This window comes from Polyodon spathula, chromosome 1 (assembly GCF_017654505.1).
Source record: "Polyodon spathula isolate WHYD16114869_AA chromosome 1, ASM1765450v1, whole genome shotgun sequence".
NCBI lineage: Eukaryota > Metazoa > Chordata > Actinopteri > Acipenseriformes > Polyodontidae > Polyodon > Polyodon spathula.
In genome coordinates this window covers 59,447,449-59,473,812 of record NC_054534.1, presented here as the reverse complement: position 1 = coordinate 59,473,812, position 26,364 = coordinate 59,447,449, and the positions used below count along the sequence as shown (strand labels likewise).

Sequence of the window (26,364 nt, the reverse complement as noted above, 5' to 3'; positions counted from 1 at the left end):
GGCAAATGCGTGTCTTTTTGTTCACATAAAGTTCGAAAAAAACAACATATGAATCCAAATTAAAGTGTATTTATACTAAAGTAATACAAAAATGACTATAGAAGATTTAGAAGTGAGTAGTTTTTTTTGAGATTTACGATTATACTGTATTTGTTGGTAAATAAACTGCAGGCCATTGATAACAATAGAACTATATACATGTATAAAACACATTTTATAAAAGATTCTGAACAAATGCTTTTAATATACTTATTTTTTAATATATTAATGCTATTTGGTTTTAAAATACACCAAGGTTCAATTTACTGTGGCAGTGAAAAAATGTTGCAAATGTTACCTGCGCTTCTTCAGCTTAAAAAAATGATGAACTACCCCTATATGGTGAAAGCTATTCAAAGTAAAACCACTTCAAGTAATGTTGTTGAGATATGCGTACAGTATGTGATTCTTTTAGTATTGTTTAACATGTCCCAGATACCCAAAACAGTTTTCCTTTTAAGTGATAATGTAGTGGTAAATATTTTATTAAAGTGAGCTCCAGTATAAATTCAGGTTTATAACTGCATCAGTTGAGGTTATTCTGCTAAAGAAACATGCTTAAAATACAAATTGAAGGTACTGTACTTACCAACAGCCATCCAAACTGCAAAGCGAATCCAGGTCTCCCCACTTAGTTGAACCATCAGGTAAACATTGACAAAGACACTCAGAACTGGTAAAAATGGCAGCATAGGAACCTACAAAACACAGACATACATAGCTCATAATAATTAGACAACACTGGATCTAAATACAACTGTCCTTTATGTGTTTCCCCACAGGACTGACTTATTAACTGACATAGTAACAATACTACATACAATAATAATATAGTGCTAACATTTTAAAATGAGGGAATTATTATTATTATTATTATTATTATTATTTAGTAATACATTTATTTTGTTCATATAATTTAAATAGACCTCACAGAGGTTCCAATGAATTCAGCAGGTGCTATGGAACTTTATACAATTCTGTATGTGGAAGTAGCTTCCTTGAAAAATTTGTCTTTGATCTTGGTTTGACATACTGTAGATGAACCATGATTTTTCTCATACATTGTAAAGCACTGCGATGGGATTCTTTTTAAGTGTAATTTATATCCTATTATAGTGTATTCAAAATAAATCAGCTCCAGTGAAGCAGTAATTGATTTGCACAATTACCATGTTTCATGCACCTACCATGAAAGACACTTTTTTGCGAGTCTGAGGTTGCCTCCAGACAATGAAGAGACACACAATAAACACCACCAGGCACACAGCAAGCAGGCCGAGGATCCAAGACTCCATGGCGAGCACAGCCTCCCCCTTATACGTGGTGAGGGTGCTCACAATACACACTACCAAAGCTGGAGAAATAAAAGGTAACACCTTTGTTAAATATAACTGACATTTCTTCTCAAAATATCAACAATCTGACTGACAACATGCCTCTTCGTAGTGCCTTTGAATTTGGGATGGTGATGAATAGGTTTAAAAATCCATGTACAATTTATGGTCCCTGGCACTGGTTTTAGTCAGGGCAGGGAAGTATGAAACAAACTCCACTTTCACTTTGGCTGAATAAGCCTGGGTGACAAAATCTACGGCAGGCAACTAGAATGAAATAGGAACCTATCAAAAGTTTGAAAAAAAAAGACAACATTTGCATAGGAAACAAAAAATGTAATTTGAAGTGACTTGCTCTTTAGGCCACTGCTATTACCTTGACTGGTAACAGCTGAAAGCCTTTACATATTTTTCCTAAAGTAAGAGTAGAGACAGCACCAAAACACACTAAAATGAAATTAGTAAATTAATCTTTATTAAATGTTTTTTCGCACTGATTAAGTTTTCATCACATTTTTGCGACATGTTTCCATACTGTACACACATTGCTACATACTTATGACACAGACAGCGATGTTCACCACAGTGGAGGACTGCTCTGTCGGCAGCATGGAGGGGTTGAGCACTGTCTGCAGGGTAAATCCGCCTTCTTTAAGCATGGCCAGTTGGGATTCTGACTCGGTCAATTCCATTTCGCCGTCTTCTGAAGTGAGATTCTCTTTCTCGGGACTGCAGTTAGGCTTTTCACAAGATACATCAGGCTGATACCTAGCTGTTCAAGTATTAATTAATAATAATAATAATAATAATAATAATAATAATACTGACGTACGTTTTCGACTGTTTTTCTGTGATTCAGTCAGGTCTTTACCTGACCTGGTGTGAAATTATTGAAAATCTAGGTGTTGTTGTCTTTAAGGATTCCTTCGATAAAGAATCATGCCGGTCAGGAGTACACATGTAATATATCTATGAGAAAATTATTATATATATATTCTATATATCTATATATATATCGATATATATAACTATTATATATATAAATATATATATATAATGACAAATATATATATATAATGACAAATTGGTGAGGCTACTGCAATTACCAGTTTGACTCCTACTATTAGCAGCAGTACTAAAACCACTGCTAAGCCATGCTTCCTAAATTACTGCAATTGTACTATATTTGCAGAAGGTGCCATACACATTTAACTTTCAGAGCTCACTATAGAACACCACACATATTTTCCTGTATAATATCACTTCACATGTGCCGATTAAGCTACCCTAACTGAAAACTGGTATTTTATAAATTATTTTTATAAGCTTGGTTTTCATTTTTAATAGCTTTTAATCTTCCTTGCAAGTTGTGGTTTTATTCAAATGCCAAAATGGTGTGAAACCAGGAATAACATAATTGAATCAATATAAACAGCAATTGTAAAGGTTTGAAAAAGTTACGTTTCCAAAGACTATAAGGTTTAGTTAAGAGTTTATTTTGTATTTTTTTATAAAAAACATTTTACAAGCTGTAAATGAAACGTTCACATTTTTTTCTAAATGAAAATGCTTACGGATTCAATTTTGAATGATCTAAATATTGGCAAATCTAATACCTTTGTTCCAAAACTTGTAGACTAGTTATATGAAGGTGTCAATACTTAGATCTGACACTGGTATGATCATTAAAATTATATTATTGTGTTTAGTTAGCAAGTTGTTTGAGAAGCAGTTACCAGAATAGTGATTGCCAGTACAGAAACTAAAAGAGGTCAGTCGAGATTGCATGTTTCACTTAATAATCCAAGGGGTGTCACATGAGTGCTTCATTCGCATTCACTAAAGTAAAACCTGCGAATTGCTTTGCTTTATTCAAAAACACATATTATTTATAAACACATGCCTTACCTGAGGATAAGCACACAGGCTGCTACCAGGGAATAAGCCAAAAGGGTTCCAATAGACATCATGTCAACAAGGGCTTTCAGGTCAAACAGAAATGCCATCACCGCTGTCAAGTGCAAGGGAAGTAAACTTGTCAATAGATCAGCCTTTTTATGCCCCAGATTTATTAATCATGTGTCAGCATTGACATCTAAACAAACCACAAAGTACAGTCATGCCCACCCCCAAGGTGATAAAGGATAAAGGACTGCACGCACAGATTCTTCAAACCTGATTTGCAATCATGGACACAGTTATCTTGAAGGTTAATGTATACATACAGGGAACCAGGGTTATGGCAATAACCTAGAGGTTCCCTTTCAAGTACGAAATGAAACCATTACTGAATGGGTCAGTATACCCAAGCCATCACAATGGCAAGATTGCTGCACGACCGGAATGCTACAAGGCTGAGCCGAGGCTGCCTTGTGCACTACCATTCGGAAGCCCAGTAACAAGTAGCTAGAGCTAAAACATTTAGGGAGAAACTTAGCCCTATGTCTGTGTTGTAAAGGTTGGCTGAGAAGCTGCCCTTAACGCTAGTTCCAAACCAGGGTTTTGAGGATCCACGACATTAAGTTTGTAGCACCTAGTAAAGGTATGGGGAGTAGCCAACACTGCTGCATTACAAATGCCCTTGACTGATGCAACCTGGAATAAAGCTCAAGAAGTTGCCATGCTCCTAGTGGAATGGGCAGTAAGCTTCTCTTGAGGGGGCAAGTTGGCTCCCTCACAGGGAGTCCTGACTGTGTCTGCTATCTATTTGGACAGCCTCTGATTAGGGTGGGTTTGACCATGGGACTTTGCCCCATAGCAGTCAAAAACTTGTTCAGGACTGCCTCCATCTTACATCCTGTCAACATAATACGCTAGGCCCCACATTGGACAGAGCATATCGAGCTGACGCTCTCTGTCAGACTGGAAAGGTGGATGGAAAGCCTCCAGTTCCACAAACTGGTTGTCATGAAATGTTGAGACAGTCTTCGGCAATAAAGCAAGATTGGTACAGAGTGTAACCTTTGTCCTGGCTTCTGCAAAAATGAAACACGCTTTTGCAATCGAGAATGCCTATATCTCACTCACCCGCATTGCGGAGATGACTGCAACAAAGAAAGGCGTTTTGGGCAATAAAGATGTCAGCTCAGCTGAATGCATGGGCTCAGAAAGGAGTCATCATGAGTGCACCAAGCACCACGTTAAACCTCCTACGAGGAACAATATCTTTCATAGGCGGCCGAAGCCAGCGAGCTCCTTTCAAAAATTGCACAACCAAGAAGTAAGCTTCTGGGGAGACCGAGTCAATTTTGACATGGCAAGCTGAAATTGCTGCCAGATAGAGCTACCGGACGTACATAAGAAAGTTTACAAATGAGGAGGAGGCCATTCGGCCCACCTTGCTTTTTTGGCTGCTAGTAGCTTATTGATTGCAGAATCTCATCAAGCAGCTTCTTGAAGGATCCCAGGATATCAGCTTCAATAACATTACTGGGGAGTTGATTCCAATATACCACGCCAGTTTGATCCCAGGATATCAGCTTCAATAAATAACATTACTGGGGGTTGGTTCCAAAACTCCATATATATAATATATATATATATATATAAGATATATATATATATATATATCTATATATATATACACACACCTAGAACTACCGCCCGCAGCGTTGTCTTTTTAAACGCTATAATGCTATATATACACTACTGCGGGTCGCATGAAACTACCGCAGCGGTCTTTTTAACCGCTATAATGCATATAAAACTACTGCAGCGTCGCATGCTACGAAACGGTTCTGTGTTATTGTTTGTTTCCCTTCAAGATTATGTTTGTGACACCGTTTTTGCAGCCTGCTTGGTAAATGTGAGGGGCACCTGTTACAGCACAAGACTTGTGGATGGTGTTAGAAGGGGTTATGATTGGCTGCATTGTTTAAAATGTTCCAAGTTTATACAAATGCTGGGCTATAATATGGGGTGGTTTTAGCAGCTCAGAAACGACTTTTGGGATGCAGCAGGAGTTTACACTGTGCAATGGGGTGAGGACGCAGCCACCTCTCTACCAGAGGGTGATGGGGGAAAAGCACTGTGCAGGAGTGTGGGACGCAGAGCGATCTGTAGAGCTGCGGGAGAGACGTTGCTCCAGTATGCGCTTGAAGAAATGTGCACAAAACTCGCAGGAACTGTGCTTCACCAGTGCCTCCTTTAAATGCTCTGGCGTTAAAAGCCCAGGCATGATGCAAGCAGCAATGCAGTGTACAGTAACAATGTACAGGCATTCAAGATAGTCTAGTAGAGATTGCAAGTAATCACAACCAAAGCAGCCCCTTGGTCCTGCGCAGCGCTGCTGAGTCCAGCAGCTGCTGTCACTACACGTGTGCCGCAGCTTAGTCTCTGTGAAAACAGAAAAACAGAATGAGAAAAGAACCAAATACAGTAATAAAAAATACTTTTAATTGTACAAACCATCTCGTAATTTTGTCCGAAGCCAAAATGAGAATAAAATAACTACAGCTGGAGCTACTCAAGACCCTGGCTTCAAGTGGGGCACAAGGCTGCAGCGGGATGTAACAAACAACAGGCTGTAGTGCACAAATATACGTAATTAGTAAAACTAATAGAGCGGTTATTTTTAATATCACATATAATTTGTGTAAAAACAATAAATGCAAAAAACTATAACAGAAAAGGTAACAAGTATTTATCTGAATACTCTCCTGTCAGGTCAGTTCTTAAAAAGAAAAATGGCGCTGAGATCTGTGCACACAGTTCTTTACACCCTCGGGGGCGGGCATGACTGTGTCACAGGCTTGGATGAGCAGCTTTGTTATATCCTATTCAGGTTTTGGGTCTTTAGGAGGTAAATACCCATTTGGTAATGGTTACTTTTTGTACTTGCAAGGGAACCACGATCCACCCCACAAAAAAAAAAAAAAAGTTTTCTAAAGTCATGCATGAATGTGTTTTAAGATTCAATAATGTTTTGCATGTAACACTGGTCATTTAAAAATAAATAAATAAATAAATAAAACAAATGCTATTTATGACAATAAAAGACAATAACCCTTAAAACACAGTTCAGGAATACCATAAACTCTACGTTACACAAAAGTACGACAGTAAATCAAATTAAGGGTGCAAATTAAATCTTGTCAATCATACTAATGTACATGTACTGTAAGTGAAATGTATGGTGACAACCAAGGCTCAGCTTTGAAGATCTACAACGCGATGTGTCACAGAATTAAAAAAAAAAAAAAAAAAATCAGAATCAAGCACCTCAGTAACTAGGTATGCTTGGTTTTACAAATTAAATAAATCTCAAGAACCAATTAATTTTACACTCAGTTAATTTAAGGCTACTAAACTCAGCAATTTCACATATTATTTTTGTGTGTATTCTGGTACATTTTCACCAATATCATGCTACAGTACTTCTTTTTAAGCAGAGCAAAGTTCTAGCTTTAATGCTGCTTTAATGTTAAAATCAATTCATGAGTTTGCAAGCCTTTGTATTGAAACCAAGCATACATACTCATTGTCATAAAATTAGTCTTACCGCCTTACGGGGAAAAAGCATTTCACAGCTGCATGCACACTGCAAAAAAGCTGACTTTCCCTGCATGCAAACAGTCTTGTTGCAGATGCAACCTGTATATCCTCAGGGGCTTACCAGCAGTGGAACCTGCTGCCAGTGTGGCAGCAACTGGCGTCTGACGTTTACTCACTTTGGAAAGAAATCGGAATAGTAAGCCATCTCGTGCCATGGCAAAGAGAATGCGGGGCAAGGGGAACATGGAACCCAACAGGCTAGAACAGAAAATTCACAGTTCAAATGCGTACAACTACAACATATCATTCTCAGCAAATGTGAAACTGAAGTAAGCTGTCTAGAAAACCGATTTTTAACCAATTTAAACTAGGCGCCAAGCAGTTCAGGCATATTTAAAAAATAAAGGTTTCTCAGTTTTCCTTTTTTCAATTTCACATTTACTCCCATTGAACAGAAGCTAAACCACATTATTCTTCATTGCAACATTCCCTCAGAAATCTCACCTGCAACGACACCGGAGGCCATTGTTGCGATTACTGGGGTCTTCGTCTTAGGATTGATTCGGGCTAACACTTTGAAAAGCACCCCATCCTCAGCCATAGCATAGATAACACGAGGCATTGGGAAAATGGAACCGAGCAGACTGGGTGAAGAGCAGAGACATGCAAATGTGGCAAAAGTTAGAGGCAAACTTACAGTACTCGCAAGAGGGTAGTATAGAGAATGGAAAGCAAGAAACATCAGTGCTTTTTTGTTTGGCTACATTGTTTGGTACAAAAGTGTCAATTTAAATGGTCCAATGATTAATTAAATGTTGATGAGGAGTTAAATAAACAAGTACAGATGCTTATTCATGGGAACAGCTAACGGTAGCTTATTATCATAACCCTGGTTCCCTGAAATATAAATGTAACCCTTACCGTATGGGTATTTGCTTCTTAAAGACTCGAAATCTGAATACCATATACCAAAGCTGCTCAACTAGCTTGTGATGCAGTCATGGCCTGCTCCCGAGGGCACAAAAGGACTGCGCTCACAGATCTCAGTGCACCACAGCCGTCATAAGAGCATGATTACAGAACGACTGGAATGCTTCAAGGATGCCAAGTTGCTGCCCTGTGCTTTTTTCATATGGAACCCCAGCCTCTATGCCTATGTTGTAAGGGTCGACTGGGAAGCCGCCCTTAATACTAGTTCCAAAACAAGGGTTTTGAGGATCCACGACATTCAATCTGTAGAACCTAGTGAAGGTATGGGGAGTAGCCCACACAGCTGCATTGCAAATGTCTCCATCAGGTGCACCCTGGAAAAAAGCCCACAAAGTTGCAAGGCCCCTGGTGGAATGGGCAGTGAGCTTTTCTTGATGGAGCAAGTTGGCTCGCTCACAGGCAGGCCTGACTGTGTCTTCTATCCATTTGGATAGCATCTGCTTAGACAGGACTTGATCATGGGACTGCGCTCCATAGCAGACAAAACATTGTTCGGACTGCCTCCAAATTTTCGTTCTGTCAACGTAGTACGCCAGGGCCCAAACAGGGCAGAGCGTATGGAGCCGTCGTTCTCTGTCAGACTGGAAAGCAAAGCCTTCAATTCCACAGTCTGGTTGACATGCAATGCCAAGATAGTCTTCCGCTAAAAGGCATGATTGGTATGGAGCCCAACCTTTGTCCTGGCCTCTGTAAAAATTAAGCAGGCTTTCGCTATTGAGAATGCCTACATCTCACTCACCCGCTTTGCAGAGGTGACAGTGAGCAAGAAAGCCGCTTTGAGCGATACAAATTTCAGCTCAGCTGAATGCAAGGGCTCAAAAGGAGGCTTCATAAGTGCACAAAGCACCATGTTAAGCCACGTTAATTTTGACATGGCAAGCCAAAATAGCTACCAGACAGAACTTTCACGTAGAGGGAGATTTCCCCTCGTCAAAAGATCCTGCAAAAATTGCAATATAACTGCCATGGGACAGGTCGTGGGGTCGAACTCATGAGGCAGACACCACGTATGCAAAACACCCCACTTTAACCCGTAATGGGACCGCACGGACGGTGCTCAGGGATTCTGCAGGGTGTCAAGGACCCTATTAGAAAGCCCTAGATGGCTCAAAAGCAGAGTCTCCTGGGCCAATAATGGGCTACCAGGTGCTGGTCCGGTCCAAGGCATCTATTGCCAGCCGGTCCCTGCCTCCTGTTATGGAGAACCAGAGGGGATACTGGTTTAATTCCTGGGAGGCAAAGAGATTTATCACTGCTCTCCCGCACCTCTCCAAAATGAGGCTCTCCACCTTGGGGTCGTTGAGAGGTGGTCTGCCACCCAGTTTGTCACTCCGGGTAGATGTACTGCCCGCAGTGAGAGGAGGCTGGACACGTCATCATGACATTGTGATGACCCCCGTTCTAGTGACACTGCCCAGCGCTACGCCTAGGCGTATTCCACCAAGACAGCGCCTTTAAACAGTGGTGGGGGGACAGTTTAACCACAGGAGATATTCTGTCAGACTCCACATCCTCAGGCATTATTCAGATTAGTATGTCCTCCTGTGACCAATCTGGGGCCCTCAAGGTGACAGGCACGGCAGGTGGCTCTGAACATTCCCGCAGTAATTCAGCGAGAGCAGTTCCTTGATAGGAAACAGCTGCCCAGAGCTTTTCCATCTGCTCAGAGTCTGCTGATTGCCTGGAACGGTGACTCTTCTTCCTCTTCTGCAGGGGAGGGGAAGGAGAGGCAGAAATCAAGGAGGATGAGGAAGACCATGAGGACGGTCTCCTGTGTGGGCTACTTTACTGGGTGAGCCATCTGCTCCCCTTTGGCACAGAGTCATGGGGTGAGGACGCAGTGATGGAGAAGAGTGCTGAGCAGGAGTAAGGGACGCAGAGCACTCCTTACAGCTGCGGGATAGCTGCTTCTCAATCATGCACTTGGAAAAGGGGCACAAAAGCTGCGATTAGCCAGTGCCTCTTTGGCGTGCCCTGGCCCCAGGCAGGAAGAGCACCTGCCATGCTTATCCTCAATAGGCAGACTGACCTTGCATGTCTCACAGGGATAGAACACGGGCATGATGCAAGGAGAAAGCAATTTAGTGTAGAGATATAGTTGTACAGGTGCTGCCTCAGTCTGCTTACAGGTATCAACCAGGCGGTTCAAAATCTGTGTGAGACCGATTTGGTACAAGACTGGTGATTTGAGCACTGGTCGGTAGCAGACTGGAACCGGATGGCTTTGGTACTGGTTTGATGTACCTGACACCAGGTCGGTACTGGTTCAGGACCGGTGTAATACTGGTTTGGAACCTGGTTGGCACTAGGCTGATTCGTAAAGAGTTTGGTGGTTTGTGCACCGGGTTGGTATTGGTTCAGGGACTGAAGCCCTGGTCGGTCCGGGATGGTAACCTTTGTCCTGATTTGGTACCGGTACCTCGTCAGGAGCGGGTTGTGACATTGGTACTGGTTCGGTATGGGTCCAACGGTTCGCAATCACCACGGGTGGCATCGTATCGGATCGGATCGGATGCCCACCTGTAAGAGCCACTGGCAAAACCACTCAGTCAGTACCACACACGAGACTGAGGGAAGCCTGCTTGTTAGAATGGACTAACAGCCTTTGCAATGGTGATGCTAAAAAGCTGTCACCGAAACGGCATCAAGATACTGTGGTTGAAATTGCTTAAAGCAACAACCGAAGCAGGTATCTCAGTCCTGCACAGTGCTGCTGAGCCCAGCAGCTGCTCTTGCGGATCCCAGGGGAGAGCACAAAGTGAGCCGAGTTGCTGGATCCCTGGGAAGGAACGACTCAAAACGCTGGCTTAACGCGGGGTACAAGGCTGCAATGGGACAAAACAAACAACAGGCTGTAGTGCACAAATTACGCATAATTAGTAAAAGCAATTATTTTAATATCACATAAAATTTGTGTAAAAACAAAAGGCCAGTGTTGAAAGGAAAAATGGTGCTGAGAACGCAGTCCTTTTGTGCCCTAGGAGGTAGGCCATGACTGTGTCACAGACTCGCTGAGCAGCTTTCGTATACAATATGCAGGTTTCGGGTTATTAGGAGGAAAATACCCATACAGTAATGGTTACATTTCGTACCTGAAAGGGTTGTATTAGGAATTCTTACATAATTAGATTTCAATTACTAACATTTTTTTTATATACATAAAAATAGTGTTACTAATATGTAGCCAAAGAAAAACAAATGTGCAAGCCCCAGACCAGTTGAAAGCAGTAGCATTGCATTTTCCATGAACATTCAAGCAAGCCAGAACTGCTGTATTTTTCTATTTCCTCCTATCAAATTTTAGTTAACAAAAAATAAATAAAAAAAAACATACCTGGCAAACTAACCCCAAACATGTCTAGCATGCATCATGCACAGGCTTTGAAATTAGCCCAGTATATAAACGTACAGCTACAGTACGTACATTTATTTGCACTCAGGGTGACCAGTCGTTGAAACATAACAGTACAGAACTAAACATTTAGTGGACACCTCAAATGTTTATGGAACAATAAGAAACCTCTTGTTTAAAGTTTGAAATACAGTTTTATCCTCAGATAAACCTTCTGTTACTATTATTCTAACTTTATTATATATAGCAGGGGTGGCCAAACTTCCTGACTCTGCAAGAGCTATACTATAAAACATTCAATGTTTGCAAGAGAAAGACATTTTAAAAGGTAGCATTGTTTTACTTTTTTTTTTTTTTTTATTCTCTCGAACACAGAATCTGGATGGAAGTAAAATACACAAGAACATGGGATAGACCATTGCACAGCCTAGTTTCTGAGTATTTTTTATTGAACTGTACTAAACTTTAAATGTAACACTGTGGTGTTATTATTTCTCTTTTATACTGTATGGATTATGCACTTTAAATAAAATACAGGTCAGTTATTCTGAAGAAAAATATGATGACTGATCTTTTTTTCACCAAAAACACCACATAAAAACAACACATTTTTGCAAGGATTCTTTTTGACGAGCCCTGCCCTGAAGATAAGGTTATAAAAAAAAAAGAAAAAAAAAAATTTGTATAACAACTGTGTGCATTAAATACTTTTGACAGCTTTGCGGATGACAAATGCAGTGTATTGATTTTGAAAGGGATTACAGCACCTGCTCATAACGAGACATAAGATATGTAAATATAATATACATTTTAGACCTGCAATATAACATTTAAACATGCATTCTCTAGTCTAGCGCGAACATCAATTTTATAAAAAGATGAATTAATCTGAATAAGGACGTTTGGCACGAGCGATATTCCATACAAAACTCTCTTTAAATCGTTAAATCAGCTTCTTCATTGATTTGATATAAACAATTTGTTGCAGATGAGACACAGGTTTACCACTGTTTCAGTGAAAGCAAACTCTTCCTCTCATTCTGGCAGGAAAATGAACAAGCACTTAATTCAAAATTTTGAAATTGAATTTCAACTGCACATCCTGCTTTCACTCGAGGCTATCAAAATATGCAGACACAAGCGCGCGGAGTCGAATTTCATCAAGAGACAAAATGTCCTTGGAGTGAACATGGAGGCTCAAAGAAACAGAAGAGAGAGAAGAAAGAATAATTAACACGAATGAATACAGAGAACACAAATAATAAACTTGTGTTTATTTTTACTTTCTTTTTCATTTTTTGTTTATTATTCTTTCTTCAGTTCATTGCAAAGTGCGAGGCACCCCGCATTTCACCGGGAGCCGCATTTGAACTGCCTAGGAGAAGCGGTTTGGCCATCTCTGATATATAGGGTTAACTGAAGATTAAATTCAAATGAAAACATATCCATTCTTTTTTTTTTTCTTTATTGCACCAAAAGGCTTGAACAGTGGTAGTAGAACTTGTAATGGCCAAACTTAGATAACAAAGACTATTACCTTGGTATTATTTATGGTAAATCATGTTGTTTTTGAAGTATCTACAATCTTCTTGATTTATGTTTTTAAAATCTCATTTTAAAATCACAGTAAAACTTCCACTGTTGTCACAACCCCCATAAAGATCGTGTTCCAACATGTCACAGAGCACATGAACTGTAAAAGAACATGCCTTCAACTCTAGGATGCTTACAGATACTGTACATGTGAATCCAGTAAGAGGTGCAAGTGATTTCCTCACCTGGTTGACAAAGCACAGAGGGATCCCACTGCCACCACAAACTTTGCAGGACCCCAGCCAACATACTCGAAAGCAACAGGGAGAGGGCTCTTCTCGTCCAGGAGGTAGTACGGCATCATAAGGGTCAGTGCTGCAGAGACCCCAAAGTAGGCCAGGAAGCAGACTAGCAGGGAGGTGACAATCCCAATAGGAATCGCTTTTTGAGGGTTCTTCACTTCTTCACCTGAAATTATATCATGGGAGGAACCTAAGTACAATATCTTCTTTAACCTCCAAAGGCCCCATATTTGAATTGATTTTGTGGTGCTGAGGAAACCTAGAATGAGTGCTGCCTTCACCTAAGTGGATTCCAGCACCAAAAAACCTACTGTATGATTTATAATATAAATAGCAAATTCCATTTAAGTAGATAAATTAACTAAGGAGGATGAAACATCATGCTGGCAAATTCACACACAGAAAAGAACATTACATATTCAAAATAGCATAAAAAAGTTTCAGTTCCGAGAAAATCAAACTAAATCTAAATAAATATCCAACACAATATAAATACCAAAAACCCTACAAATGGGTCCTTCCAGTGTGTTGACTCCAACCAGTAGGACTACAAGACTCATAGTTTTAGTACACTTTTTATGTTAGTAGTACACCAATTTGAATATACAGTTTAAGCAGCTAGAACAATACCCAGTGTCATATTTTATATGTCCCTACTTATTAAGTAAAATACTACTTTTATATAGTCCTACAGCACCTCACACACAGCTAATGTTACAATAGCAGTGTAAAACATGCAGTGGACAGACTGTAAATTACAAGTGAATGCGTCCCACACTGGTCTGCCAAGAAAATGTGGGCACAGTGCAAACGTCCATCTGCCAGCACTTTAAATCAAACAGACATTGCAAACATATTTACATTTACTTGTATGCTTATAAATCAACATGGAAATAGAAAATCAAGCTTTTTCTACAGTTGTGAGGAGACACAAGCTGTGCAGTGTATTCAGATGTACTTGCTAGTGTTCAGTCTGTTGTCGTAGTGCTCTCTTTCACAGAACTGACCTGTTGTTGCGATGCAGTCAAAACCAACAAAGGCGTAAAAGCAGGTAGCAGCTCCAGCCAGCGTTCCTTCAAAACCAAAGGGCATGAAACCACCAACACCATATGCACTCGTGACATTATCTGCCAACGACACGTTTCTAAGAGAACAGAATTGAAATACACAAGTCATGAGTATTATTAAACAGTAAAATAAATCCCATCACACGTTCATATTAAAATATCCCGTTATTAGGGTTTTACGCACGAAAAAACACAGTTGATTGATTATTCTGTTTTATTTTATATTTATTTTTGGTGCCTAAGTTATTTACAAATACATGTCACAGTACCTTGTCACTGCAGTAAAATTGATGAGAACATCTTCTGTTATTGTCCAGTTCTCTGTATCTCCTTTCACAAAGCCAGCAATAATGACAAACATAAGAACTAGCACGTTGACAGCCGTGAACACTTTGTTGACCCAAGCAGACTCCTTTACACCAAAAGACAGCAGACCTTCAGAAGATTTAAAAAATAAAAAAAATATTATACATTACAATAATACTTTACGTTCTTTAATAGTACAAGATACTACAAACCATAAACATTATCCCAACTACAGCCCCATTTGGCTGGGATGCATAGGAGCTTTTGGTTGAATCTAGATTGATGGAGCTGTCAGGTGAGTATATGATAATTTTGTTGTTTTGTCATACTACTGTGAAAAGTAACTTAATTGTGTCTGGTAAAGGATTACACTTGGACTTTAGCTTTGAGCTCTTATGGCTGACCCAACACTGTAGGCTTTTACATACTGCAAAAACATATTACAACAAATAAAAACTAAAAAACAGCTTGCCTAAGTAATCAAAGCAATCTAAAAGGCCTCTGATTGGCATAATCCCTATCAATTACCCAACTTCACTTTTTGTCTTCTACTCTAAACACTAGATTCCAAATAACGTTAAAAAAAATAGATTTATATTCTGTAATACTGCATTCTAGATCTTTCACTTGTAGACAAGATTCACAGGTGTGGCTGAAGCAATTTCCACTGGACAACGTTGGTATAAATTGTTCTACCCTGGTGTATATATATGTTGGGGTTGTACAAATTATAAAAGAAAAAAATGCATTTTTTCTTACCTGATATTATCAGTATCAGACACACTGCAAAGAAATCTGGATATTCGGCTAGCCCAGGAGAGCTCATTCGGAAGTAGGTGCTAAAGAACCGACCAATTTGTTTACCCAGGAGTTCATCAAAAGTTCCACTCCAAGCTCTTGCTACACTTGAAGTACCTTTGAAATAAACAAAGAGATTACTCATAGTCAATTTCCAAACCAGTCAGAATCCAGGTGACAGCACAGAATCACATTACATTTGTCAGCCAATGAACAGCAGGAGATGAATGCTAATGAGCTGTTGCTAAGCCTGTCTTTCCAAATGAATGAACTCCCTTTTCTCCACTTTCCTAGCAGCCTCACACCTGCAAGGTACCGCGATAGTATGAATGCTATAGCAACAGTGAAAATTACACGGGCTTTCAATGTTATTTCTTTTGTTGTGGGCTTGTAGAGACATGCATTCTTTTACTGTATAATTTTGCTTAAAAATAAAACTATGTCTGTATCTTTTGTTAATTGGAAAGTCAAAATGTCATAGTGCCAGATAACATAAATATGTCAACTTTAGCTAATTTGCCCTGATGAAACTTATACAGCATATTATGTGTCACAAAATCTAATTGCCATACACAACACTGTTAAAATTGTGTAGTTATTTTGTAAATTACTGCTACTGCTGAGATCACCAAATGCATTTCACTAGAAACCAAGACAATATTCAAGATCCTATTTCAGTTTCCATCACCCCTCCTAACCAGTTGCCACCAGAACTCTGCCCTAAGACCTTACCTATCACATATGACAGGATTAAGTTCCACCCGGTGATAAAAGCCCACAGCTCCCCAACAGTTACATAACTGTAGAGGTATGCAGAGCCTGTTTTTGGCACGCGGGCACCAAACTCTGCATAACAGAGTCCTGCCATGACCGAGGCCAGTGCAGCGATCAGGAAGGAGACGATGATGCTGGGCCCTGAGTTTCCCTTGGCCACTTCTCCAGCCAACACGTACACCCCCGCCCCCAGGGTGCTCCCCACACCCAGGGCGATCAGGTCGACAGTGGACAGGCAGCGGCACAGCTTGGAATCCTCCAGACTGTCCATTTTCACAATCTTTCGCCGAAACAAACATTGTGCAAATGTCAGCACAGACATACAGCATAACATGTTGGGCTACAAAAATCTGTAATGAAAAAAACAAACAAAAAAAGACTGCTCTTATTTCAAAATGGCCTTTGCTCGACTGAAATGACATACCTAGGTCTGTCTGTTTTTCAGGAACGTTTAATTGCAGCCAGTTTTACAACTTGGTGAGGCATTTAACCACAAGGTAAAAAGAAAATCAGATTCTGTTAAGTTTCTTTCAGTTCTCTGTTCTGCCTACTGCCTACTTGTTGACTTTGGAGAACAGTGTACTGTATCTAGTATTTTGCTGGAAAAAAACTGCAATTAAAAAACTGTACTATTATAGAAAAACATTTAGTGAAAAAACATTTAGGGAAACGCTAGTGAACCTTCTAAAGAGTTTCTTCAGTTCAACAGAATAAAATGTACTGAAAAACGCTTAACCATTCATCAAAAATACTGTTACAACACACCTATGCACTGTAAACTACTGAATAACTGTCAAATAACTACAGTACCTTTAAGCTAAAAGACGATATCTATGTATTGTGTGCATTTATTTATTTATGCATTTGCATGAAGCAGTGTCCTTAAGTGCATTCAGGTCTCTGAAGATCACCTATTCAGAAATACTGGTAGTAAAGGGACAGCAGTGTGCCATGTGGGCTCTGTGTTTGATGTTATTTTCATAATGGGGGTGGAGGAGTAGCAGTGAAGGTGATTGGACACTGAGGGGAAACTTCCACTGCAATGGGCTGTTTTAACATGAGAAACTTGCAACACATGGTGGGCTAATATTTCAGTTAGAAATCACATTCTTTCCATAAGATCCTATTAAACTTGTTGGTGCAATACAAGCACAGTGATCAGCATCACTGATCTATAATATAAGTACTGTATTTGATATATATATATATATATATATATATATATATATATATATATATATATATATATATATATATATATATATATATATATCTATAAATTTGTAGAATATGGAATATTATAACCATTTTACCCTGGATTCTTATGGAATACCTTTGAACTGTGACACTCTCTTTCTAAAGATTTAAAAATTGAGCTACAAGAATGGGGCATGCTATTGAGCACAACAAACATGTAGCAAGCAGGTTTCAAGTGTGTATGTGTAATTTGAATAATTTTTGGGGATTAAACTTATTATAAAATCCTTTTTTATATAGATATATATATTATATAATATATATAATATCTATATTAATATATATATTATTTTGTGGCAGGTCAAAACCAGTGGGGTAGACAGGCAAACCACATTCCTGGCTGTAGCATGTGCTTTCTGCAAATTATTTAACTGACCTCTCGTGTGCGTTCTTAAACTACCTTTGGGGCGTGAAACAAACTGAACAAACATGAGATCAGTCTGATTCTGATGAAGTAGAATAATGACAGTGGGGATCCCATTGTGAGATACGGAATTTTTAAATGTTAGCAGGTGAAAATGAATGGTAAAACTGGCTTAGCACCGAAAATAAGCTTAAAAAATACAAGTTTGCAATTTAGTTCTTGTAAAAACATTCATTATAAATGACTATATTGTGCAAAACTCATACATATAAAGCTACTATCAACATAGATCAAGGAATAATGTCCTATTCTGTACAAGCCAACATTCTATTGTGACTGTTTTGAATCACCTAAATGATAATACACTACACTTTCCATTACAGTAGATTACATCGTTTCTGTTTAGAAATTGCAACAACATATGCATGATGCGTACAATGTGCTTGTCTATACTTTTGGAAGTTTAAGTCCAAAAGTTTTAGAAAATTGTGTGCGGTAGAAAGCAGTGTTTTGTCAGTGGGTAAACTGCAGATCTGCGAGTTAATCCGCAAAACACATTTGAGGGTGATTCACTGTGTCAGAAAGGGCAATAAAAGAACTTCTTTGAAAATTTTTTACATGAATATGTTAAGAGAAGAGGCACTAGAAACTGGTCCATTCTCAGCATGGTAGATTATGTCTTGTTGCTGAAGTAAATATACAGTAATACACAATTTATGACAACAGAACAGTTAATAAACAACTCAGAAAACTTTTAAAGTCATATGTCAAAACAATAACAAACCAAGCTAAACACCAGACATTCACTAGCTGGGTGATCAAAGCAATGGTGTACACTTTTGTTAAAAAGGGTTTTACAGTATTTTGATGGAAATTCAACAGTTAAGGGGTTGAAATGGACCTCTGGCTACCATCCAAGCAGCTTACTATAACATGTATTAAAAGATAAGCATACTATGATATAATGAACATTTTTCAAGGTAATTGTAACACTTTAAAAACAAACTAGGACATTGGGTACTTAAACACATTACCATTACCAACACAATAAAAGTTGCACTCCACATCTGCTCAGTTAAGTTTCTTTAGACTGTGGTTGTTCACTTGGCTGAGGAAAACCCAGGACTACAGCCACAGATACTTGGCTGACTGCTGCCTGCTGGCTGGGGCGAGTTGCCATGCAAGTCACAGGGAAGCCTTAGGCTCAACTAAAAGAAGAAAGATCTGAGCTGATCCCAGCAGTTCTTGCAGATGAGTCTCACCGTTAACATTTCATTTACCATTAGCTTTCATTCAAAAATAATTATATGAGAACATGTCCCTTTTGACCACCCCAGCAGGGGAACAAAGACATTCTTGATGTGGTCCTCCCACATGGTCATGTTCTGCCACACAGCAGTTAGGCATTAGTCCCACTTATAGCTGCCAGCAATGAGCAGTAATGACTATATGTAATGAATGCTGTGTTGCATATGTTTCATTCTAGCTGTGGATAGGAAAACAACAACCTCATCTATTGTACAACAAGAACCAAAAATGTTATCCTTTAAGGCTATACATAAAGCATTCATTGTGCCCTTAGATCTCTTACTGCATGTGAAACTGAACAGAGTAAAAAAAAAAAAAAAAAAAAACTACCCAGATGCATAGTCTAACGAAAATGACAGATTGAATCATTTGTAAACGTGAAGTAAAATGTGTGTAGGCATCATTAATCTGCTCAGAAGTTGAAACAACATAGCAGTGAAATGGTTTCTACTCACAACTTGTACAAAAAAATAAAGAAAATAATACAGCTGTGTATCATGAAGAGTGCTATATAAAAGCAAATTGTATTGTATCAACTATAAATACACTCTACAGACAAGCATGTGGCCTGTACCACTGATATAAAACAATAACTCCACAATGTACTGATGCATTACCTCGATAAGGAGGTCACAGTTAGGGTTATTAACACATTTAGAATACAGGGTTTATGAAACCCTGCACATATGAAGTCACTACCTCAAGGGATTTCTAAGAAACAGTATGAGGTTTTGACTTTTTATGTTTTTAGGTTATTAATATACAGATAAAGGGCATTAATATTTAGATACAAAACTATTTACTTCAGATCATTAACCGTGGACCTCCAACCACAACATATTGAATAGCATATCAGTGTCACTATTGATACCCACTCCCATGGTATGTTATTAAATGCACTAAATGATCAAAATGCTATGAAAATAAATTATAAATCTATATTGGGGTGTGTCCTCGAATCACTAACCCTAATATAACATGTACAGGCAGCAGAGCAAGTTTTATTACAACACAATCCCAACTGGACAATAATTATGATGTAAAGGCTCCTCAAATAAACTCCCACAAAATAAAACTAATCTGATATGTCTAAACGCTTGATTCCCATGTCGGCTATAGTCTCACTTGTTACACAATGCCGAAAGCAAGTTTAGAAGGAAGAAACTGTATAAAAGTGATCATCACTCTAAAACTGTATCCTTACAGTACTGTAACTCTGAAAGTTTGTTACATATTGCTTTTTCCATTAAATGATACTTGTATTAGCCTACTACACCTCCCCAGGATGTATGGGGGTGTAGTTATCTACAGCAAAGAAAAGGTCAAAACGATCTATTTTATACAGTATATGTAAATTATGCTAGTACAGCAGTCACATAAAATAAACAATAAGTACAGCTTTGTTTTATCATTTGATAAATATGTAATAAGTTTCTGTTTCCATTTTCTGTAACTGTTTAAAAAAGCACTTGATTGAATTATAAAATTGTTGAGCAGCATAATATTTTGTAAATGTTTATGTTAATAAGCTGAGCATGTTGGAGTGAGATAAACCACTCTGAAAGATCACTTTTAAAGGAGCAGGGGTTCCAGTCTTTCTCTATTATATATATATATAATATATATCATATATATATATATATATATTATATATTATAATATATATTATATATACCTATATATATATATATCGTACCAAGAATGGTATAGGTCAGGTCATATCCAATCCTAACAGAAAGAAAGACTGCAAATCAGTTTAGGAGTTAGAGGTTGGTTCATTTGGCAACATGTTCCTCTATAAATCCTCTGAAGTTGATGTTCTTAAAAATCAGAACGAACGTGTGTGCAAGGCTACTAATTGCTGGGTGCAACTGCCGTCTAAAAATTTCTACATAACAAGGCTTGGTTTGGAGGGGCAACAGTAAGTCGCCTACTTTTTTTCTTTTAAAAATAATGTAGCACTGCAAAAAAGCTGTTAAATAATTTTTAAATGAACATACAATAAAATATTGTATGAAGTTATACGTGCATAATACAATGCTATTAATAAATGGGTTATTTTCTTGCGAAACAAAAACAAAATTATACTGCATATTTGTGAAGCTAACGCTGTCTGTTAGCTTAATGCTGAAAAAACAAACAGACCTAATACAACAAACAATATTGTACTTACCACACAAGCTGATGACTGGTAACAAAATGACAACTATCTTCTATGGTGAATACAGTGATTTCCTTGTGTCTTGAGTTTGTGTCTCAAATTTACAGACTGCTAGGACACTACAGTAACATATACAAAACATACATTTATCCCAGACATGCAGCAGGAAGAAACAGAATGTACAGGTCACTCTCTCACCAAAAGAAGGCTAGTCTTCAGTACTTCACCCAGCTAGTTTCTGCTGACACACTGAACACTATTTTTAATCCTCCCTTCATTCTAGCCAGCACAATTCCCTCTCTCTCTCAAACCAGTAACATGTTATACACCCTAGGCTTAAGGACAGGCAGGATATTGACCAATGCTACCCTTCTGCACAGCTGCAATACTGGCAGTGAGGACTTTAAGAATATCCTGGCTTTGATTATTTATCACTGGGAGGCAACAGTGTGCCAAAAAAACTTAGTCTTTAGTCTGGCCCTCAACACTGAAAAGAAGCATGCCTCAAATAATGTGGCCTTGTACATATATCTGACACACTCATACCCGCACAAAGTCACAGCTGCCAAAGTGCTTACTGACCACTGATAAATGGTTAGGCAACCGGCATCGACAAATATTGGAGCAGACACTGCTGTTTATCTAGTGCAGGCTGGTAGTGCAGCTAAATGCACGGAAGCTGATTTGTCGAGAAGGGGATGAGGAGGCAAAAGGCTAACATTTTAACAGGGGTTATCATTTCGCAATATTCCATTAGCCAGACCACCAAGTTACCTAAAACAACAGAAACTGCATGAAACAGAAAACAGGTATGCTTATTACTTAAAGGCTTATTGCAGTGAAATATGTAATTACCCTGAGGTTTGCATTTTACAAATACAAAGCTTTTATATTGCTCCAAGAAACTAAGGATATTACAAGATACTTGTAATGTAATTTCCTTTTATTTACCTGCACTTGCAGACTGATACTATATGAATATATTTTAACCCTTTACATCACAATCCCTCAATCATATACATATTACACACCTCCAAAGACATACAATGAAATAGCACACCACTGTAAAGATAGACTGCCCCTTACATGATCAATGATAGCTTTTTTGATAAAGAGCTGATAGGTGCTCAGCCAGCTGTTGCTTAGGATAGTTGCAACAATTCAAAGTGTACTTTGGTGCACAAAATTGAAACACAGAACAATTAATCACCTTGCAGATGCACCTCTTCAAATCAGTGCTGCTAAAAATCAAGGAAGAATCATTAATCATATGAACATCAGCTATCTTTGGGAAGCAAAAAACGTAACACATAACTACTGTTCCATTTTTGAAATACTTTAAGCAAGACGTTGAAGATACACCACGCAGTGCAATTTGGATGCATTGTGTCAATACAAGATCTAGTAGGTTTTTAGGCAGCATCAGGCTGGGGCGATGCCTAATTTTTCACTATCGATATATTGTTCACCAAAAATGCAAATGCATCAATTCATCGACGTTATGAAAGGGAAATAAACCAAAAAACGAAATTCATGTGCATATTTGCCAACATTTGGAAACTTTTCAGCGGAACGCTCATCCCATGAACGCATCATACACATGGGAGGGGTCATACACCACACGACCAGCATGACAGTAAATATAGACACAATGAAGCGTTCTTACCTTTGTATACCAGTAAATTAGTGATCAGCTGGTGTGCCAGCCGCACGAAGAGCACAGTGTGTGGTTTACACTAAGTCTACTGTGCAGAATAATTTGGTTTTTTCTACATGTAAATATCGGGACTTTCTTCCTGTGCGGTATCGGGACGCAGGACATTTGCTAGGAAATTAGGACTGTCCCGACCATATAGGGACTGTTGGCATGTATGTAATTCACAGTTAAGCACTTCAACGTTCCAGCGGGCATCTATGCAAAATAGAACCCCGCTAGATCTGGAAGCTGATTGGCTGTCCACACTCAAACATTTTCTAATTAAGCAATAGTGCCCGTCGATGCGGGCTCTACCGTGTGGTAGTTGACCACTTCTGGAGTGATGCGTCCCAAGCCGTAGGCGAGGGCGCTAATGAAAGTCAAGGTCATCTACCACACAGTAGAGCACGCATCGAGAGGGCTCTGTCGCTATTAGAAAACAATTTATTTAAAACCTATATTTACCTTGAACTTCTGATATTTTGCTGGGTAACCTTCCGATGAAGAAAACAATCCCTAACATAATTAGAATAGAAAAACGACACACACGTAGAGAAAACAGTTTTTATTATTATTATGTTATTGTTTGAAAGCATGGCTTTGCAGGGGTGACGTCAGACCAGAACAGAAACCAAAACAATGAATGGCAGGGCAAAACTGTACGCTACGGCGCTCAGTATTTTATTAAATAATAAACAAAATAAAGATTTAAACAAAACAAAACACCACAAATTAAAACGCTCGTTGGCCAAACAAATAACAAACAAAAACAAAACAAGTATCGTGCTGGTTTTTAGCCAGCACATACAGCAATTGTTTTCTCTTTTTCCACAGTCTCTCCTCTGACACTCTACACCTGACTCAGACAGCTGCAGGCTTTTATACAGGTGACCATCTCCCGATTAGCAACAATTAGTCAACGAATTAACTCGGGAGATGGCCACCTTCTGGTTTTTATAATGAGCGAGTCGTTAGATAAAGGTTTTTGTTGTTTTCTTTTGGCGCGGGCTCCTTAGTCTGTTAGCGTGAGGAAATAAACCTGATCTCAGTGATACACTACAATCTTGGCTTCTGCAAATTTTTTATTTGTACCAGTAGGGTGTTTAAATCCATAACCAGTCAGAGTAACAATCAAATCAAGAGAAAAACTATGCAGGCCATTTTAATAAAACGCAAACAACAACAGCTGTGCATTTCTAAAACACACATGTCAAAGACAACATTTCCTTTTTTCATCCCTATCCATTAATTTTGTTGATATTACAAAGTCGTTTTACGCATCGAAACGTGTAAAAATGGTTCCACTACTCCCTGCATCCTCTTTAAAAATAAACTAAATAAAAAACCCCAGCTGAGGTATCCCATACTGAGCAAGTCCCTGTAGTGACTCACTAATCTGTATCAGAGCATTTTACCTTTGACTCTCAACCAAGAATTTGACAATTAAAACACATGCTCAAAAATTGAGAACTATTCCGACATCTTTCCTGCTTTCTCAAAACTTGCAGCAACTGCAATTCCGATACCTGTATCTTGTGTACCAGCAGAGCAGGGTTTTAGCTGAGTGTCAGAACAGAGTGCACACTAGCAAACACTCTGGTTATGTGAGGATCATCTAAAAAATGTCTCTCTTCAAAAGCAATTGCCAAACATCGAAAGGCTCGATACAGTATTTGTAATTCTAGCACAACTTATTAGCTTAACAACTCTAGCTTAACTCCTGCACAGATCCAGTCCCATCAGTAAACACGCAGGGGTAGAGGTGAGAAGTTGAGCTCAATCGCGTGCAGATTCAGCGAGTCAGACCTGAGGGGAGCAGAGAAGCTCTGCGCTTAATGCAAAAAATAATTGCTGATTCCAAATGTAATAAAAAAAATAAAAGCTTTTCTTTGCCTAAACCCTTTACACAAAAACAATGCATAGGCTTGACTATCATTAGTTGTCAAATGATACAATGCATCGCCTCAGTCTTAATCTTACACCTGTGCCCACCTAGAGCCAATCATCAGTGCTTACAGTAGATTACCAACTCCAAAAGCAGACAGGACACAAAGATCACAGCTTATGGCCACTAAATGTTTTGTTTACTGTAAAACTGAACGATTTAGGAACTTGTAATCCAACTGGTTTTCACAGGGGTCTACACCCAGGGCCAAAACCAGAGCTGACAAGCTATAGCTGGTAGTATTTATATGACTGCTTGGTATTTACTTTTCAACTTCCAAATTAATGTTACACGACAAACCAACAGAGAATCTAATTTTGTACTTCACCAAAACTTTTACATGAGCATCAGCATTTATGACGCAAAAAAAACATGTCCTCATAGCTAGATACGGCCACGTCTACACCTTAATTGTACTTGATTTTTCCACAGAATTGCAGGTTGTTTTGTGAAAATATACAGTGACCCACAGACTCTGCTAGTTTAGAAAAACAGAAAATAGTTAAATGCATTAATTTTCTAAATTAATGTTAATCCCAACAATAAGAGTGAACATGTGAACAAATATATTTTGAGCTAACAAGCTTAAGGAGGACTGTATCATCCAAAAAAAGTAGTTGAATTGTTAACTTTTGGGCTTGAGAGACACAATGGCCTCAGGGAGCGCTTTCGCAGTTCCAGGACTGATTTAAAAAAGGAACGCTGACACATCTAAAAGAGTAAAAGAATAGTTGCCAAAGCAGCCATGTGAAGCTTGTGGCTTTGAGCTCTAGAAAAATACCAGGGTGGGAGTAGGGGGTAGGAAGAAGGAAAGAAAAATAAAGCTTTGTAAAATAAAAGACCAGGATATACAGTAACTTGACTGCCTTTTCCGATTATAGACAGGCATATGAACTGATATTCTTGAAAGTTTTAAGCTGCCAAAGTAACATACTGACTACACGCTTGTACTACAACCATAACTCCTCCACCGTCCCTGCAAGCACTGCAGCACATAGCACCACTCTCTTAACGCTACAGCAGCTCAATTATAAATTCATAATATAACTATAACACAAACTATGTTTCAATAATTACATTTTGAATTTAACTTTTTAAATTACCGTATAGGCATCTTACTTGCTACAAATGTCTCAAAATGCCAGATCATAGTTTTTATTTTTTTGTTGTTTTTTTAAAATAAAAATGTAGTCGTTGCCAATGGTTTTTACCCCGTTTTCTCCCCAGTTTTGAATGCCCAATTATTATTTTTATCCCGGTTCACCGCGGCAACCGCCAGGCAACTCGGGAAACGGAGGCTGAAACATGTGTCCTCCGAAACGTGTTCCTGCCAAGCCGTAATTTTTTGCACTGCGGAGCCACAGTGAAGCCACCAGACCTGTAGTGCCGAAGGACAACACAGATCTGAATGGCCCCACTGCAGACCCGCAGGCACCCTATCAGCCACAGGGGTCGCTGGTGCGCAGCGAACGGTGGATTGCCCTGCCGACCTAAGCCCTCCCTACCCGGACGGCACTCGGCCAGCTGGGCGCCGCCTCCTAGGAACCCCCAGTCACAGCTGGCAATGACATAGCCTAGATTCGAACCTGTGATCTCCAGGCTATGGGGCTCATCCTGCACTCCATGCGGAGCAAAATAAGTTTCT

General features: G+C 39.0%; 1 protein-coding gene across 1 annotated transcript in view; it reads right to left on the bottom strand.

Annotated features, from left to right (window-relative positions):
* Window positions 1-21,646, bottom strand: part of LOC121320280 (cationic amino acid transporter 2-like) — a 44,779-nt gene extending 23,133 nt beyond the window's left edge. The window contains exons 1-8 of the mRNA XM_041258536.1: window positions 21,091-21,646; window positions 15,947-16,338; window positions 15,176-15,331; window positions 14,380-14,545; window positions 14,051-14,187; window positions 12,987-13,209; window positions 6,988-7,124; window positions 3,282-3,384 (exon numbers count right to left, since the gene is read on the bottom strand). Coding sequence (XP_041114470.1) covers window positions 3,282-3,384; window positions 6,988-7,124; window positions 12,987-13,209; window positions 14,051-14,187; window positions 14,380-14,545; window positions 15,176-15,331; window positions 15,947-16,322 — 1,298 coding nt within the window. The 5' untranslated portion in view covers window positions 16,323-16,338; window positions 21,091-21,646. The remainder of the gene's footprint in view (window positions 1-3,281; window positions 3,385-6,987; window positions 7,125-12,986; window positions 13,210-14,050; window positions 14,188-14,379; window positions 14,546-15,175; window positions 15,332-15,946; window positions 16,339-21,090) is intronic.
* Window positions 21,647-26,364: the final 4,718 nt, after the last annotated feature.